Source organism: Heterodontus francisci, unplaced genomic scaffold (genome assembly GCF_036365525.1).
Source record: "Heterodontus francisci isolate sHetFra1 unplaced genomic scaffold, sHetFra1.hap1 HAP1_SCAFFOLD_70_2, whole genome shotgun sequence".
Classification (NCBI taxonomy): Eukaryota; Metazoa; Chordata; class Chondrichthyes; order Heterodontiformes; family Heterodontidae; genus Heterodontus; species Heterodontus francisci.
This window is the reverse complement of record NW_027141156.1, coordinates 2,249,090-2,267,429: the sequence shown is the minus strand read 5'-3', so window position 1 is coordinate 2,267,429 and position 18,340 is coordinate 2,249,090. Positions and strand designations below refer to the sequence as shown.

The window sequence follows — 18,340 nt, the reverse complement described above, 5'->3', positions numbered from 1 at the left end:
TCGCGTTGGAATGGAAGAAAAATCACAATTTTCTGGTGAATAATGCACGGTGTAGTCGTTCCCCCGACTGAGTGACAATTGCGCTCTGCTGAAGACTAACTGAAATATTTCGAATTAAATTGCAAAAAACACATTGATTTCTGATCAGATTCTCTTGCTCTCCCGCCATACACCGGAATCCTCAGGGATAATGTAGCGCAGTGAAACAACATTGTATTGTATCTAGGAATTAGTGTATGTTTAGTACTTGAACCATAATATAGGCATTAATATTGACAAAGGCACAAATTCCAACTAAAACATTGAATAAATTCTTTATTATTATTTTAACGTTATTTCCATTGTACATTAACACTTACATTACAAACTGCAGTAATTTTTCCACATCGAGCATATAGCAGTGGAGGAAGCTGTTACAATAAATGCAGATAAAAGAGACAGACCGTATATTTGTTGCCTGACATATTCTTTAGCAGGATATGGAAAAGTGATGCATATTACACAGCCAACTTTATATAAACTCTTTATTAATAAACAATGCTTTTAATCACTAGAAGACTTGGTTATTCCATGCAGATCAATGTATCTCAGTTTTAGCATAGACAGAGAAATGATCCGAAATCAATTCTGTTTTGTACTTAATTAAACAGAAAACACACACTTTCAGACAAAATATGGAGAAAAGTCAAATCCAGCTATTTCAACACACAGTAATATGATGATTGATTAAAATAAAGTAATCTTTATATGGTGAAGCAAAGCACATTCAGCATGTTCACACTGTTGGAAAAGTCTCAGATCTAACTCAGAATATTTTCCACCAGTCTCTGATCCGACTACAGACATCATACACTGGATTTGAGGCTGATTTTTACCTGAAAGGAAAACAAAACTACCTTGAGAGTGTTGAAACAATGCGCACCACCAAAACAAACAAATCAAATACAGTATATGTTTTCTATCAGAATATTCCCGTTTCAATAAGCCTTCTATTTCAATAGTAAATACACAGAATGTTCTCTCTGATACTTTGTAGTCACTGATAGTTGAAAACACCACTCATTATCATATTACTATCAGAGCCAGCCGGGACTGCACATTGCCAGCATAAATTAATGGAACAAATAATAAAGCATTGGTCTTACCGGGTTGAAGTAGACGTGACATGTTGAACCATACAGTCACTGCCCATCGGCGGCGGAATGTCTGGCATTGTGAACGTGTCACAGTGAACATCCTCATTCTTTTCAGGAATGGAGGGACCCGGCAAACCGGGGTCAGTGCGGGTCTGAGTCATGTATACTGTGGAAAGAAAGATTATGGATTAATGGTTGGACTGAAAGCGGGTTCAGTGCAGTTCTGAGAGCTGTACCCTGTGGAAAGAATGCCCCTCACCTCAAATTTGTGTTCCCTCGTTACTGACTCTTCAACGAAGGGGAACAGCTGCTCCCTATCCACCCTGTCCATGCCCCTCATAATCCTGCACACCTCGATCAGGTCACCCCTCAGTCTTCTCTGCTCCAGCGAAAACAACCCAAGACGATCAACCTCTCTTCATAGCTTAAATGTTCCATCCCAGGCAACATCCTGTTGAATCGCCTCTGCACCCCCTCCAATGCAATCACATCCTTCCTATAATGTGGCGACCAGAATTACACACAGTACTCCAGCTGTAGCCTTGCCAAAGTTCTAGACAACTCCAATATGACCTGCCTACATTTGTAATCTATGTCTTGATTGATAAAGGCAAGTGTCCCAAATGCCTTTTTCACCACGCTATTGACCTGCCCTTCTGCCTTCTGAGATCTATAGACAAACACGCCCAGGTCCCTTTGTTCATCGGAACTTCCCAGTGTCGGGCAATTCATTGAATACTTCCGTGTCACATTACTCCTTCCAAAGTGTATCACCTCACAATTTTCAGCGTTAAATTCCATCTGCCGCCTTTCTTCCCATTTGACCATCCCAGCTATATCTTCCTGTAACCCAAGACACTCAACCTGACTGTTAACCACTTGGCCAATCTTTGTGTCATCCACGAACTTAGCGATCCCACCCCCCACATAGTCACCTATGTCGTTAATATAAATGACAAACAATAGGGGACACAGCACAGAACCCTGTGGTATGCCACTGGACACTGGTTTCCAGTCACTAAAACAGTCATCTGTCATCACGCTCTGTCTCCTACAGCTAAGCCGATTTTGAATCCACCTTATCAAGTTACCCTGTATCCCATGTGCATTTCCGTACTTGCTACGTCTCTCATGTGGGATGTTGTCAAAGGCTTTGCAGAAATCCATGTAAACTACATCAACTGCCGTACCCTCATCTGCAGACCTGGTCACATGCTCAAAAAATTCAATTAAATTTGTTAGGCAGGGCCTCCCTCTGACAAAGCCATGCTGTCTATTCCTAATCAAATGTTGCCTCTCCAATGGAGATAGGTTCTCTCCTTCAGAATTTTCTCCAAAAGTTTCCAAACTATGAATTAATGGTTGGAATGAAAGCGGCATCAATAAGTGTCTGAGAGCTGTAGACTGTGCATTGAAAGATTCTGGATTAATGATTGGACTGAAAGCGGATTCAGTGCGGGTCTGAGAGCTGTACCCTGTGGAAAGAATGATTGTAAATTAATGATTATGCTTTTGGCGGGTTCAGTGAGGGTCTAAGAACTATCTACTGTGGAAAGAAAGATTATGGATTAATGATTATACTGGAAGGGATTTCAGTGCAGTCATCTATGTAAATCTCAATAATGTAAAAGGGGACAGGAATTTCTTGACCGCTGAATGCTTTACAGCTCCATTCTGCATGCTGTGTTTTGCTGCTGGATGAGAGCAGATGAAGTGGCTCTCCCTGAATCAGGGTGTTCAGATTGAACACTTGAATGATTTTCAGTGGGAGTGTTAACAAGAGAGATACCACGCACTGGATAACAGCAGGACGCCTTTTCTCAAATAAATCAAACTTCGTTTAAACTAATTTCCTTCAATCACAACATGAATTTAAGTCAACCACGCCATCTCCGATTGGAAAGAAATTCAAAGTAATGGCAGAGAGCTGGTGACTGTGAGTTGAACTCACCAAGATTGGAGAGATCACCGCTGGAACTTGTCAGTGTGAGGAGATCATCAGGCCCACTGTCTAGCAACAAGTGATCATTCTGAGCGTCAATGGCTCCAGTCTCAACATCATCATAATCACCCGGAACAAGACCTGAGTGGAAATAATGATTTTCACTCGAATCAGAAGGTAACACTGAATACTTAGAATTATATTATTAGAAATCAATCTACCCGAACCGGCCAAGGTACACAGTGATCTTCAGGTGTTGTGAGATTAGAGACTGGGGAATAGTAGGACCATGTGTTGGCGCGGAAGATGAGACTTCCTAGGTCCGCACCATACTTAAAAAGACTGCCTGCAATGGATTGAAAGACAGGATCACTAAAAGACATTGGGTGGTAGGACTGACAACTGGTGTGTTTAGCAGATGGCAGCAGCCAGAGCAAGGGTGGCGCCCAGATTTTCTCATGCATACCTGGAAGTCCCCCTCCAGGCAGCAAGGGCAAGAAGAGAAGTGCATTTCCCTCGTGTTGGGTGTAGGAGGCTGGCTAAGTAGGCAAAGAGGGCATGGCAGGAGATTCAGGAGGAGATGAACAGCCGTGAGGTGGTCCCATGTAAGAGGCTGCAGTGCAGGAACAGGATTTCAATGGCCTGAAATAGCATGGCAAGGTGAGTGCAGTGCAAGAATAGGATCAATGCCCTGATGTAGTATCGCAAGGTGAGTACGGTGCAAGAACAGGATCAATGCCCTGATGTAGTATGGCAAGGTGAGTGCTGTGTCGGACCCGCATCAATGTCCTGATGTAGTATGGCAAGGTGAGTGCTGTGTCGGACCCGCATCAATGTCCTGATGTAATATGGCAAGGTGAGTGCAGTATAGGACCCGGGTCAATGCCTTGATGTAGTATGGCAAGGTGAGTGCAGTGTAGGACCCGGGTCAATTCCCTGATGTAATACCGCAAGGTGAGTGCAGGGCCTAACATTAAACGCGCAGCATCAAATGTCACAAAGGATGAAAATAAAATTGGAGAAGAGGTGCCACCATTCATTGGATTCAGATCCTCCTCCATCATAATGCACAGCTCAGTGACCTCCGCCCTTGAGAAGCACAGTCTTCAGTGACACTGCTGCTCCGACATTTGCATGAAGTAGAGCCTCTGATGGTAACTTCTCTCTACTGACTAACATCTTCTGCACTAAAGAAGCATGTTGCATGCTGCTGTGCGCCTTGTTCATCCACAGTCTCTTCCAGTCTCATGATCCTTGTCCCTCTCTGGTGCTACTGTGCGCCCTGGTCATCCACACTCTCTTCCAGCCTCATGATCCGTGTCGCTCTCTGGGTGTCTCTGAACGCCCTGCTCATCCACATTCTCTTCCAGCCTCATGGTCCTTGTCCCTCTCTGGTGCTACTGTGTTTCCTGGTCATCCACACGCTCTTCCAGCCTCATGATCCTTGTCCCTCTCTGGGTGCTGCAGCCCAACTGCCAGAGATTGCAGATCTCTCCAACTATGATGCTCCTCCACAATGGGAGGCCTCAAAACCGGAGTGGATGAGACCTATTGTAAATTGATGCACTCATTTCTTAAGGACTCCATCCTTTTTACTCTGTATACATAAGTTGCAAGTCAGAGTGGACACTCAACCTGAATACCTCTGTTGTGTTTGCCTTGTTCGGTCAGTGTCCAGATGGTCCATACTTTGGTTCAGTATGTCTCTATACCATCACTGCACTGCCACGATGCTGATTGCAGCCAGAACTGACCTTTTACTGAGAGAGGTAGCAGCGATCATAATACGACTGAATTTTACATTCAATTTGAGGGACAGACATGTGAGCCCAAGACTAGTATTTTAAACTTAAATGAGAGCATGGAAGCAGAGCCAACTAAAGCGGAACTCGCAAAATAGGTTAAGGCATAGGTCAATAGAGATGCACTGGCAGATATTTAAGAGGATATTTCAGAATACACAGAATAGATACATTTCAACGAGAAATAAAAATTCTGTGGTTAACTAAAACAGTTAAAGAGAGTATCAAACATAAAGATCAAGCTTATAATTGTGCAAAGATGGGAAGCAGGGCTGAGGATTAGACAGAAGATAAAAACAGCAAAGAATGACTTAAGTATTAATAATGAAGAGAATGTTAGAGTACGAGAGAAAGCTGTCCAGAAATATAAAGTCAGTTAGTAAGAGTTTGTATAGATATTTAAACAAGAAAAGAGAAAACAAAGAGAGCGTTGGTCCAATCGAAAGTGAGCCTGGGGAATTAATAATGGATACGAAGGAGATGGCAAATAAATTGGACAGATATTTTGCATCGTTTTCACTATTAAGGAAGCAAGTAACATCCCAGTATTAGCTGCAAGTCAGGAAATGGAGGGGAAAAAGGAACTAAAGAAAATTACAATCACCAGGGAAGTGGTACTCAGCAAATTGTTGGAGCTGCGGGATGACAAGTCCTCGGGTCCTGGTGGACTTCATCCAGGGATGTTGAAAGAAGTGGCTACTGAGATAGTTGATGCGTTAGTTTTAATTTTCCAAAATTGCCTAGTTTCAGGGAAGGTTCCATTAGATTGTAAAATAGTGAATGTAACTAAAACAAGAAATGTTGGAATCACTCAGCAGGTCCGGCAGCGTCTGTGGAAAGAGAAGCAGAGTTAACGTTTCGGGTCAGTGACCCTTCTTCGGAACTGACAAATATTAGAAAAGTCACAGATTATAAGCAAGTGAGGTGGGGGTGGGGCGAGAGATAACAAAGGAGAAGGTGCAGATTGGACCAGGCCACATAGCTGACCAAAAGGTCACGGAGCAAAGGCAAACACTATGTTACTGGTGTGTTGAAAGACAAAGCATTAGTACAGATTAGGTGTAAATACTCTGAATATTGAACAGCAGCAAGTGCAAACCTGAAAAAAAAAACCTGAAAAAAACAGTGGGTAAGCATAATGAACAAACGAAGATGAAATGAAATAAATGTAAAAAAAGATTGTAAAAAATGTAAAAAAGAATGTAAATAAAAAGGAAGAAAAAATAACTAAAAATGAAAGTAAAATGGGGGGCTGTCATGCTCTGAAATTATTGAACTCAATGTTCAGTCCGGCAGGCTGTAGTGTGCCTATTTGGTAGATGAGATGCTGTTCCTCGAGCTTGCGTTGATGTTCACTGGAACATTGCAGCAATCCCAGGACAGAGCTGTGAGCATGAGAGCAGGGGGGAGTGTTGAAATGGCAAGCAACCGGAAGCTCAGGGTCCTGCTTGCGGACTGAGCGGAGATGTTCCGCAAAGCGGTCACCCAGTCTGTGCTTGGTCTCCCCAGTGTAGAGGAGACCACACTGTGAGCAGCGAATACAGTATACTACATTGAAAGAAGTACAAGTGAATGTAACTCCTTTGTTCAAAAAGGGAGGGAGACAGAAAACGGGAAACTACAGGCCAGTTAGATTAATATATATCATAGAGATAATATTTGCAGCCTTTATTAAAGCCATTATAGCAGGGCAATTAGAAAAAATCAAGGTAATCAGGCAGAGTTAAGATGGTTTTGTAAAAAGGGAATCGTGTTTAACCAATTTATTGGCATTCTTTGAGGTAGTTACTGTGGATAAAGGGAAACTGGTGGATGTACTGTACTTAGCTTTCCGGAAGGCATTTGATAAGGTGCCACATAAAAGGTTATAGCTGAAAATAAAAGCTCGTGGTATAGGGGGTAAAATAGTAGCATGGATAGAAGATGGGCTAGCTAACAAGAAACAGAGTAGGTATAAATGGCTAATTATCTGATTGGCAAGATGTAACGAAAGGTGTGCCAAAGGGATCAGTACTGGGGGCTCAACTTTTGCAATTTATATAAATGAATTAGATGAAGGGACAGAAGGTATGGTTGCTAAATTTTCTGATTACATTTTCTGATGATAGGTAGGAAAGTAACTTACGAATGGGACACAATGGGGGTATAAATATATATCGATAGGTTAAGTGAGTGGGAAAAGACCTGGCAAATGGAGTATAATGTGGGAAAGTGAGCAATTGTCCACTTTGGCGGCAATAATAAAAAAGAAGCATATTGTCTAAATGGTGAGAGATTGCAGAGCTCTAAGATGCAGAGAGATCTGGGTGTCCTAATGCTTGAATCACAAAAGGTTAGTATGCAGGTTTAACACGTAATTAGGAAAGATAATAGAATGTTATTGCTTATCACTAGGGGAATTGAATACAAAAGTAGGGAGGTTGTGCTTCAGTTACACATAGCATTGGTGAGACCACATCTGGAGTACTGTGTATAGAAATGATCTCCTTATTCATTGAAGGTTGTCAATGCGTTTGGAGGCAGTACGGTTAATATTTATTAGACTGATACCTGTAAAGGGTGGACTATATTAGGAGGAAAGACTGGACAGGCTAGGCTTGTATCCACTGGAATTTAGAAGAGTAAGAGCCAACTTAATTGAAACATACACGATCCTGAAGGGTCTTGACAGGGTGGATATGGAAAGGATGTTTACCCTTGTGGGAGAATCTAGAACTAGGGGTCACTGTTTAAAAATAAGGGGCTGCCGATTTAAGACAGTGATGAGGAGAATATCTTTCTCTCAGAGGGTCGTGAGTATTTGGAATTATCTTCCTCAAAACGTGCTGCAAGTAGAGTCTTTGAATATTTTTAAGGCAGAGGAAAATAGTTTCTTGATAAGCAAGGGGGTGAAATGTTAGGCAGGTAGGTAGATGTGGAATAATCAGTTTCGCCATGAACTTATTAAATGGCTGAGAAAATTCGAAGGACCGAGTGGCCTACTCCTGTTTTTAATTCGTATGTCTAATGGTCGTCTGTTCCGCCTCCTTATTGGTGGCGAGTCTCTGAAACCCCATTGTTCTCAAGCATCTTTCACAAAGCTGTGAATAGCTTTGAAATTTGCCATGATTTTCCTCTTTTCAATGCTCAGTTACCTGCCCGCCGCCTTAGAGTGCGGCCTGCACCCACCAGCTTGGCCGACTCCGGGAATATCAACTAGTGTTGTAAAGACGTCGGGCTTCCTTTGCACCATTATCAACCGGAAGTTTGCCTCCAAGTCTTTCGCCATTGCTGTGACAAAATTCTGCCCTCCGTTTTAAAGTCACATATATCCCTTTGAATCACCCATCCAACATGTGCACAATTTCTACATTTGACCACCCAGACAACAGTGTCAGAAAACATAATGAATTGAATGTTTCATTCCATTATACTGCTGGGGGCAATAGGTATTATGTTGTAAAAGTCCAAATTATTTCTCAATTTTTTTCATTGAGATTAGTAGGCAAATCTACGAGTCTTCGGCATCATCATTTTATGGCATGTAAGTTCTGATGTAGTTAGCTGTTGATTTTGGAAAGCAGACAGCGTGATGGTAACAAGTAAAACTGTACCCACCCTGAATACTGGAGGATGTCCGGTCAGGATTTTCTGATCCAGGATCCGTGTCACCCAAACTGTGGCTGGTGTAATATTCAATCTGATTGAGGGACTCAATGGAATCAGTAACTGTTAAACACAAACATGGATGGTTACTGGAGAAATTAATTGGGACGTTCGAGTAGATAACATAATATTGTCATCATCTGGTGACATTGTCCTGGGACTTTGTATCAGACACGAATGTGGAACTTCATTCATCACAGGGACTGCAGTGGTTCAAGAGCAACTGGGGATGGACCATAAATGTTGGATCAGCCAGCGAGCAGTCCGAACAATACTCAATACAGCTGGTGAGTCAGACTTCAGACATCAGAGCAGAGATAATATTGCAAAACATAGGCGGTTAGCATAGTTTCGTAATCCAGTATCTGTCCACCCTGTCCCTGTCTGTCTTCCTTTCAGAGTCTCAAACGGCCGCCGGTGACTCTAAAAGGAGAGCAAGGAGACGAATATCGGATTTATTCTTCTGGATGCGTTTTGCTTTAAACCGAGAAATTTATCTCAATGGTTAAATCGCTCCCCAAATTTAGCGCAAGACAAAACTTTTATCGATTCGGTAGTGTTGTTGCTCCAGTATGGTGAAGCAGAATTTGTAGATTAATGTTCAACTCAGAATAGAAACTGTTAGAATAAGTTTTTGTAGAAGCCACAGATTTCAGGTAAAGTGTTCCTGATGGGAACGTGTTCTGATCCAGAAATCCAGTCCCCTAGAGAAATAAAATCTGAGAGAATGTGACTCTCTCCTCATGGGAGCAGTGATTATTTATGGTCTAGTTTAAAGAGAATATAATGAAATGATAGTGACAGAGACTGCAACGGCAGCAGACACAGAAAATGCTATCAAGGATGTGACGATAAATGAAAGATTGAAGAGAGTTTCAGTCGATTTATGACATTCCGTTGCTCTTTGAGATACTATGACATAAAAAATAATATGAAGAACCGATGTGTTTATTATTCAGGGGTTCAGGTATCTGAGGCAGTCCGTGTGCAGCCGGAAGGGAAAATGAAACAACGATTTTCGTTGCTAGTTACATGTTCTTAAAGCAATACCAACCGTTGGGAATCTTCCCAAACCCATAGCTCGTCTTGCTATACACACAGATATAAAGACTCTCGCACTGTGATAGGACTCCTTCACATGGAGATAGATAGTGAGCGAATTTCTGACAGCGGTCAGTCAGTAAAGTGACTCTTAAAATGGGGTATTTAAAGGGAAGTGACATTTGTCCAGTGAAAATTCGGCATAAAATATAAAACACAGACCTGAACGCCGGATCTGAGAGGAATCCTTGCCTGGTGGAATATTCACAATCTCTTCATAAATTGCTTGGTACAAACCATCCCGTGAACCCTTGCCGCTCCTGACAGAACCTATCAGAAGGAGGGTGGGTAGATTACCGTTTTGGTCCAACCTAGGAGCGTTTAACAGTAAATTATCTGCAAACACATCCACATCACAGAGATGGAGACAGTAGGAGACAAAGCCAGGTATGGTGAATAAGGAATAGTTTTGTTCATGTATGTCTATGTGTCTGTTTTTCTGCATACTCATATATTCACCTGCCACAGACTGGGGATAAATGAGGGAAAGAGGAAAACGCCAGGTATCAGGCAAAACAAATTCCAACTGATTACTGGGTTCTGGGCCCGCAAGTGGAATTCAGCTGAAGAGAAGCTGGATTAAGTTGTCTCATTCTGTGACAGTATCAGTTGTAAGTATGAGCAAGGAACCTATTGTTCTTTGTTATTAGATTAGATTAGATTAGATTAGATTAGAGATACAGCACTGAATCAGGCCCTTCGGCCCACCGAGTCTGTGCCGACCATCAACCACCCATTTATACTAATCCTACACTAATCCCATATTCCTACCAAACATCCCCACCTGTCCCTATATTTCCCTACCACCTACCTATACTAGTGACAATTTATAATGGCCAATCTTTTGGCTTGTGGGAGGAAACCGGAGCACCTGGAGAAAACCCACGCAGACACAGGGAGAACTTGCAAACTCCACACAGGCAGTACCCAGAATCGAACCCGGGTCCCTGGAGCGGTGCTAACCACTGCACCACTGTGCCGCCCTGTGGTATGTTCCGTCACTGTGAGAAAAGACTTATGTACATAGTGTAAGATTTAGGTTCGGGATTCACAGTTTACCCAACAAACGTGGTCCAGAAACAAAAAGTAATTTTGAAATATCAAGCTTATGAAGAAGCTACAGTTTAGATACGATACATAAGCTAAATAGACAGAAGAAGTATACTATCCATGGCAGATAATTTTGTTGCCACTCTCTGCAGCTGCAAGGGTAGTCAGTCTCTCTCTCTCTCTCTTTCTCTCTGTTTTCAGCACTTCCATTTAGCCGAGCTGCCACGAAACTGTCTATCGTCTGCCAGAAGGGGGATGCTGTATCTGCTCTTCTGAGCATCCATCGATATATTTTACCTTGGGGGTCTGGTAGATCACCCTATGTCAATCACTTATTCCAAAGCTTCTAACCAATGAATACAGGAGATGTACCTGGGATGTCGGGTGGTCACCTCCCCATTTTCCAACACTCTGATCCCCAAAGGCACCTTTCACCTTATCTCGTGCTTGGTATAGTTTGCAGATTTCTACCAGGCACTTGTCTAGAGAGGGTAAAAGCCTCCATCTTATTATCTTTAGGAATCTTTTTTCTGTGCTGGTCGTGCCTTGGCAGAGATAACAGGCCTGTGGTATCCTAGCTGTAGAAACTTTCTTAATAAGAGAGAGAGAGAGCTATTTCTATAAGAACACAATATTATTATGAGAAATTTCATTTATTAAAAGTCCCATTTCTTACAAAAAACCTGGAGTGAGTTGGATGGGTGAAATATGAGTGGAAGCATTGTTTTGTAATGTAGAATCACCTCTGGTCCTAGACAAGTAACAGCTCTCAAGATAACGGACAGAACACGGTTATACAGATCGAGATTGGATGGCCAGAGCCACAATATAAAAGGCTGGAATTGATGAACAATGGATGAAGGAAGATTAACAGTCAGATAAATAGCTGAATGCAGGAATCAAAATGTTCAATTAAACTTCCTGATCCATTGTTACAACAAGTAAATTCTTTCAATATTCTTCATATACTAAGTGATGAACTCTCACCGTGAATGTGAACACGTCAAACAACTCTCCATTTTAAATGTCACAGTTTACAAATTCCGGAGTGCATTGAATGTAGAAAATCAGCAAAAAATATGACAATGTATTTCTAACAATGAACTAGAGTCTTGCAAGGGATATGATACAATATCAGGGATCTAGTGTTGGTTCTGTGGTAAGATATGAGCCTCACCTCTTCTGGTTGACTTTTTCTGTATAACTGCCATCAGTGCAATCAACACACAGATTAGCAGGACTCCGAAGCAGACTGCGACTAGGATGGAAGTAGTTTTATATCCCTGTTCTTAATGACAACAATACAGAAAGGTTCAACACAGTCCGTCTTGCATGAGAAAATAGTTACAATAAGTAATTAATAATTATATCCACTGCTTCCGAGTAATGACTCAGCCGAACATTTCCCAGTCTGTGTGGTGCACATTGCTCCAGAGGAAAGTGTGAGTCAGTCTAAATTGCAGAGACAGTGCCCCCATGTTTCTGATGAGTACAGGACAGTTCAGGTACAACCAGAAACTTGAATTAAAGGAATTTCAAACAAACGCTTTGAAATATAAGGTAAAGAAAATAAAACATGTTCCAGTCAGTGCGAAAGCGCTCATATTACCTTCAGAAAATGGCAACAATACCATTCCACTAATGCAAACACTGACGCTAGCTCGAATACTAATAATAGTAAGTACCTGCAGATATGTCCGGGAAAGCAATTGGCAACACATCGACTCCTGTGGAATATATTGTACAAAAAGTTCAGGAAGATGAAATTTCTGCACTTTACATTAAAACGATAAATACTGTTCTTAATTTCCTGAACCGACGAGTCAATTTAACAGAATAAGGAACCCTAAACCCACTCGCTGAACCCTGGCACCCTCACCAGAACAAATCACACTGGCATCTTCCTTGTGGTCACAGTCAGATTGAGCAGGCGATGAGGAAGGACAGTCAGACAGGGAAGACTCGCTTCCAGTGCACTTCACCTTATCCAGCCAGATAACACCGTCACCCTGGGAAAAGGTAGCCCCTCCTGGGGCCAATAAAGCGGAGCCACAACCCAGCTGTCTGCAGACAACATTGGCATCGGTTAAATCCCAGGAGTCATCACACACCGTGTCCCATATGTTATTGCACAATATCTCCACTCTCCCGGAGCAGTTGTTGTTACCTCCAAACAGTCGCAACCATTGTGCCGAATCTGTCAAAGAGAATCAATGACTATTATTGATGTAGTGTAAGACAAGTTAGATAGTTTGCATAATGAAGAGGAGCACACACCTGGTTCTCGCATGCAGTCCTTTGATCTTTGGGGCTGCTCCTTAGTTATTTGTGCTTCTGTTGAGAAGAGAAACATACTGACTGTATAAGATATCAATGTTTGAAATTACACTCTCACATTGAGAGGTTTGTTGTGTTACCTGTACAAACAACACCAGCATCATCCCTGTGTTCACATTTGTTTTCACCCCACGGGTCTGATTGGCACTGCCAAAGGGTCGACTCGTGTGACATACACTCAATTTCATTGAGCCAAATGGGTCCGGAACCTTCTCCAAATGACTTTGTCTCATAATCGATAGATTTTAAGAGACCACACTGTAACTGTTTACAGATCACTTCTGCATCAAGTGGATCAAGTTTATCCAAGCACACTGTTCCCCAGGTGCTATTGTAGAACACTTCCACTCTCCCCTCACAGCGATGCTTCCCATTCACCAGCCGCAGCTCTTTGTGCTCTGTCAATGACACAAGAAATATCCAGATAGTTAGACTGATAATTCGTTGTATCTTCATACTGCACAGCTCAACACATGCTGCACCAGTTGTCTTTACTGATTGCCGGTAATTGTTTCAGAAAGCTAATAGAAAACATCTGCAATTCAAATTTGTAATTAAAAATATTCGACATGAATTACAAAAGGAAAGGTCACGCTTGATCAACCATATTGAATTCTTTGAAGAAGTTACAAAAAGAATAGACAGGAATGATGCAATTTTTTAAAAGTGCGTGGATTTTTAAAAGGCCTTCGAAAAGGTACTACAGAGTGGAATCATGACGGAGGTCACAGGATCAGTAGAAGAATGGATTGAAAACAGGCTACAAAACATATCGTCAGGGTTAAAGGCAGTTATCCAGAATGGCAAAGGTCGGAACTGCTGTTCCACAGGGATTGGTTCTGGTGTCACTGCTGATCAACATTTACATCAATGATTTGGATTTAGGAATTGAAAGTGCGATTTCAAAATGTACAGGTGATGCGGAGCATAGTTAATACTAATGAAGAGTGTGGCAGAATACAAGAAAACAGAATGGGCGTGCAATTGGAAAATTAACTTTAATACAGAGAAGTTGAATGTAGTGGAAGTTGCTAGGAAGAATAAAAAGGCAATTAAGAGCGCAAATGATGTATCGGAGCAAAGAGATTATTGGCTATAGAGACACTAATCACATATAAAGTGTCAGAGACCAAAGCTAAGGAACATAAATGTACGATAGTCATTCATAAATCCAATAGGAAATTCAGAAAAATCTTCTGTTTTTACCTAGGCAGTCTTTGGACCAGAATCAATAGTTGAGACGAATATCACAGCTGCCTTTAAGGTGAAGCTCGATCAGTACATGAGGGAAGAAGAAATAGGAGCATGCACAGATCGTGGTAGATGCAGTAATGTGGGGTGATACTCGTGTGCAGCATCAACCCCACATAGAGCTTTGAGCCGAATGGCCAAATTATTGCTGTAAATTGTATGCAATTCTATGTAATATCTTCAGTGCGAAGTCAGATGTACAACACTGCAGAAAATGAGTACATTGTGCGTATCCTTACCTGAACACATGATCTTCACATCCTCTTTATGAGAACAGTCGTGATTACCCCACGATGCTGAGTGACATTCCCAGAGAAATGATTCGTTACCGGAACAATTCAGCTCATCCAACCAAACTGGCCCTGAACCTGGTCCACAAGAAGCAGGAAGTGCCAGGTCCACTGCATTCCCACAACCCAGCTGCTTACAAACTACGTCAGCGTCCGCCAGATCCCAGGAATCATCACAAACAGAGCCCCATGTCCCATTGTAATAAATTTCCACTCGGCCATCACACGGGCTTCCACCGTCAGACAACCTTAACTGTATGTGGGCTGATGGACGACAATACAGGAGGATTATATTTTCAATACACATTCATCACATCACTATCCAACTCATTGTTTATTCTCCAGCTAAATTAAAATCATATTTTTTTAATCTGCTAGGTATAAGAAAGTATCCAATCTGTTCTACACGTACCTATTGCAAAGAATGTACAACTTTGAAATGTTTCAGATATTTCTGACTCCGACGAACTATGTCCTCCACACCCACCATTTTGTGCTGAATGCTGTGCACGTTGTTATACCGCCAAATGAATTAGTTCTTATTAAACGTTCCACTCACGCTATACAGGCATTTTAGAATCATTTCCAGAAGGGGATTTGTTCCTTGTCGTTTGACTTACCCATATTCTTTACTTTTGTTTGATATTTACTTTCATCTCCCATTTAATTTATCTTCAGGCTTACGTTAATTTCACCAGACCCCTCCACATTTTACTAATTCGCAGACTTATCCACAAGCCTACTTATCACTTCCTGTGCAGACTGCACAATGCAAAGTACACACTTACAAACCCACAACATCTGTCTTCCAGTATGCAGCATGCAAGTGCTGGCAGACTTTTGGCGGTAGTGCTGATGTAAGTTCCAATGTGCAGAGTATGAGCGTTCTTACATCAGTATATCACAGAATCAAATAATAGTTACAGCACGGCCATTTGACCCATCGTGTCTGCACTAGCTCGTCAAGAGAGCGATTTCCCTCGGGACATCATACTCTCTATCCAGTTCCTTCTCCCTGAAGTTGCAATACCATATGGCATCCGTCAGAAAGACTTCCACCTCCGTATCATTGTTCGATTTCGCCATTAGTTCAGCCCATTTACTTTTGAAAGGCTCATCTGTGCCATTGTTCCCTCCAGAATGGATTGTTCCAATGCTCTGCTGGCTGGCCTCACATCCTACACCCTCCAAAAACTTCAATTCACCTAAATCTCTTTGCCAGAACAGCAGAAGGTCACACTCAAGAGCAAATCGGTGGTCGTTGTTTATGAAAGGAGAGAGAAAACGGGGAACTACAGACCTGTTAGCCTGACGCCGGCAAGGGAAAATACAAGAATCTATTGCAAAGGATGTGATTACTGGGCACTTCGAAAATAATGTTCTGATTGGGCAGAGTCAACAAGGATTTGTGACGGGGAAATCATGTATGATAAACTTGTTAGAGTGTTTTGAGGATGCTACTGGCAGAGTGGATGAGGGAGAACCAATGAATTTGAACTGTCAGAAGGCTTTTGGTAAAGTCCCGCATAGGACGTTACCAAGCAAAAGAAAAGCACGTGGGATTGGGTGTAATGTACGAGCATGGATTGAGAATTGAGTAACAGGCAGTAAACAGAGAGCACGAATAAATGGGTCATTCTCAGATCGGCAGTAGGTAACCAGTGGCTTACTACAAGGATCAGTGCTTGAGCCCCAGCTGTTCACAGTTTATATCAATGATTTGGACTTGGGGACCAATTGTAATATTTCGAAGTTTGCAGATGACACAAAACTTGGTGCGAATGTGAGTTTTGAGGAGGATGCAAAGAGGCTTCAAGGGGATTTGGACAGGCTTTGCGAATGGGCAAGGACATGGCAGATGGAATATAATGTGGATAAGTGTGAGGTTATCCACTTTGAAAGGAGGAACGGAGGGGCAGACTATTTCTTAAATGGTAAGAGATTGGAAAGTGTTGATGTACCAAGGGACTTGGGTGTCCTTGTTCATAATTCACTGAGAGCTAACATGCAGGTACAAAAAGCATCCAGCAAGGCAAACAGACTGTTAGACTTTATCGCAAGAGAATTTGAATACAGGAGCAAAGAAGTCTTGCTTCAATTATGTAGAGCATTAGTGGGGCACCACCTAGGATATTGTGTGCAGTTCTGGTCCCCTTGTCTGAGGAAGGATATACTTGCCAAAGAGGGAGTGTAGCGAAGGCTCACCAGACTGATTCCTGGGATGGTGGGACAGTCCAATGAGGACAAATTGAGGAGACTGGGCCTTTACTCGCTGGATTTTAGAAGAATGAGAGGCGATCTCACGGAAACTTACAAAATTCTTAAAGGGATAGACACGGTTGATGCAGAAAGGATGTGGGGTCCAGAACCAGGGGGCACAATCTCAGAATAAAGAGCAGGTCATTTAGTACTGAGATGAGGAGGAACTTCTTCACTCAGAGGGTATTGAATCTTTGGAATTCGCTATTGAGAGGGAGTTGGAAGCTCAGTCACTGAATAAGCTCAAACCAGAGATCAATAGATTTCTAGTTGCTAATGACATCAAAAGATATGGGGATAGTGTGGGAATATGGTTTTGAGGTAGACGATCAGCCATGATATAGAATGGTGGAGGAGGCTCAAAGGGCTAAATAGCATATTCCTGATCCTATATTCCTGATCTACTTGGTTTCCCCTCCGCCAATATCATCATCATGTTTAAATACCTCTAGGATCTCTCACCCCTCATCCTATCACCATAACCGCCTCCCGCTCTAAACATTCCATGGCCTCTACTTTACTCCATTCTGGCTGTTTGTACATCATTTACTATCCCCACCCACAATTGGCATCCGTTCCTTTAGTTGTTTTGGACCTAAGATCGGAAATCCATCCCTAAACATCTCTGCTTTTCCACTTAGAAGTTGCCCTCCTGAAATCTACGCCTGTGACCCAGTTTCAGTCACTCGTTTTACTGTCTTCTTGTTTGGTTCTATGTAAATTTTGCATCTATTGTATTCCTGTAAAGAGCCTTTACATTTTGATGTTTGTTATAGGCGCTATAAAAATGAAAATCCTCATTGTTGTTCAGTTCTGGCTGTGTCATCTTTCTCTGCACTCATCCTCTCAGTATAATGATTGGTTTAAGAGATGCCTTGGAGAGTGAACTATATTAGCACTTTGTCAGCAGAATAGAAATTCCACTTGATTGGCTCGGTAAAAGTAGTGAGCTATTAGTTCACCTGAGCACAGGACCCCTACATCCATACTATCAGTCAGAGACGAATTCAATGTGAATAAGCTGCAGTTCTGGAGCTGCGATTCGTTTCCTTCACATCCGACATCATTCACCCAAACGGGCCCTTCACTCTTTCCGTACTTTGAATAGTTATGAACAGCTGTCGCTTCACCACAGCCCAGCTGTGTACAGACCACGTTAGCATCATTCAGGTTCCAGAGTCTGTCCTGCAGTCTCCCCCAGCTGCCCTTGTAGTAAATCTCCACTCGCCCATCACAGCGGCTTCCCCCGTTAGTCAGTCTTAGTGACCAATGTTCATCTGCAACATGAAATACATTGAGGACGGGTTAAACTGAAGCCAAACTATCCCATCATATACTGCCTCACACTCGGTTAGTTATTAGTAATTTTAATAATTAAAGTTTCTGTTATGTAGACAGTTGCTCTTCACCATTACCTTTTCTAAGTGAATCGATTTTAGAGAGATACTGAGCAACTTCCGCAGGCTATTCTGGGGAAACAACTTAAAGTGAACTGCGGGCGAATGGCCCAGACTGCTGTGAATGTGC

At 42.2% G+C, this 18,340-nt stretch overlaps 1 protein-coding gene across 5 annotated transcripts in view; it reads right to left on the bottom strand.

Annotated features, from left to right (window-relative positions):
• Positions 1-347: 347 nt before the first annotated feature.
• LOC137362314 (deleted in malignant brain tumors 1 protein-like) overlaps positions 348-18,340 on the bottom strand; it is a 42,837-nt gene continuing 24,844 nt past the window's right edge. For 4 of the 5 annotated variants that reach the window (XM_068026720.1, XM_068026721.1, XM_068026725.1 and 1 more), the window contains 12 exons: positions 17,776-18,090; positions 14,504-14,818; positions 13,094-13,411; positions 12,954-13,010; positions 12,556-12,873; positions 12,362-12,403; positions 11,854-11,964; positions 9,789-9,896; positions 8,478-8,588; positions 3,088-3,219; positions 1,146-1,302; positions 348-875 (listed from right to left, as the gene is read on the bottom strand). In XM_068026720.1, coding sequence (XP_067882821.1) covers positions 872-875; positions 1,146-1,302; positions 3,088-3,219; positions 8,478-8,588; positions 9,789-9,896; positions 11,854-11,964; positions 12,362-12,403; positions 12,556-12,873; positions 12,954-13,010; positions 13,094-13,411; positions 14,504-14,818; positions 17,776-18,090 — 1,988 coding nt within the window. In that variant the 3' untranslated portion in view covers positions 348-871. Of the gene's footprint in view, positions 876-1,145; positions 1,303-3,087; positions 3,220-5,644; positions 5,711-8,477; positions 8,589-9,788; positions 9,897-11,853; positions 11,965-12,361; positions 12,404-12,555; positions 12,874-12,953; positions 13,011-13,093; positions 13,412-14,503; positions 14,819-17,775; positions 18,091-18,340 lie in introns of those variants that run through there. The other variant, XM_068026722.1, reaches the window with a different exon arrangement.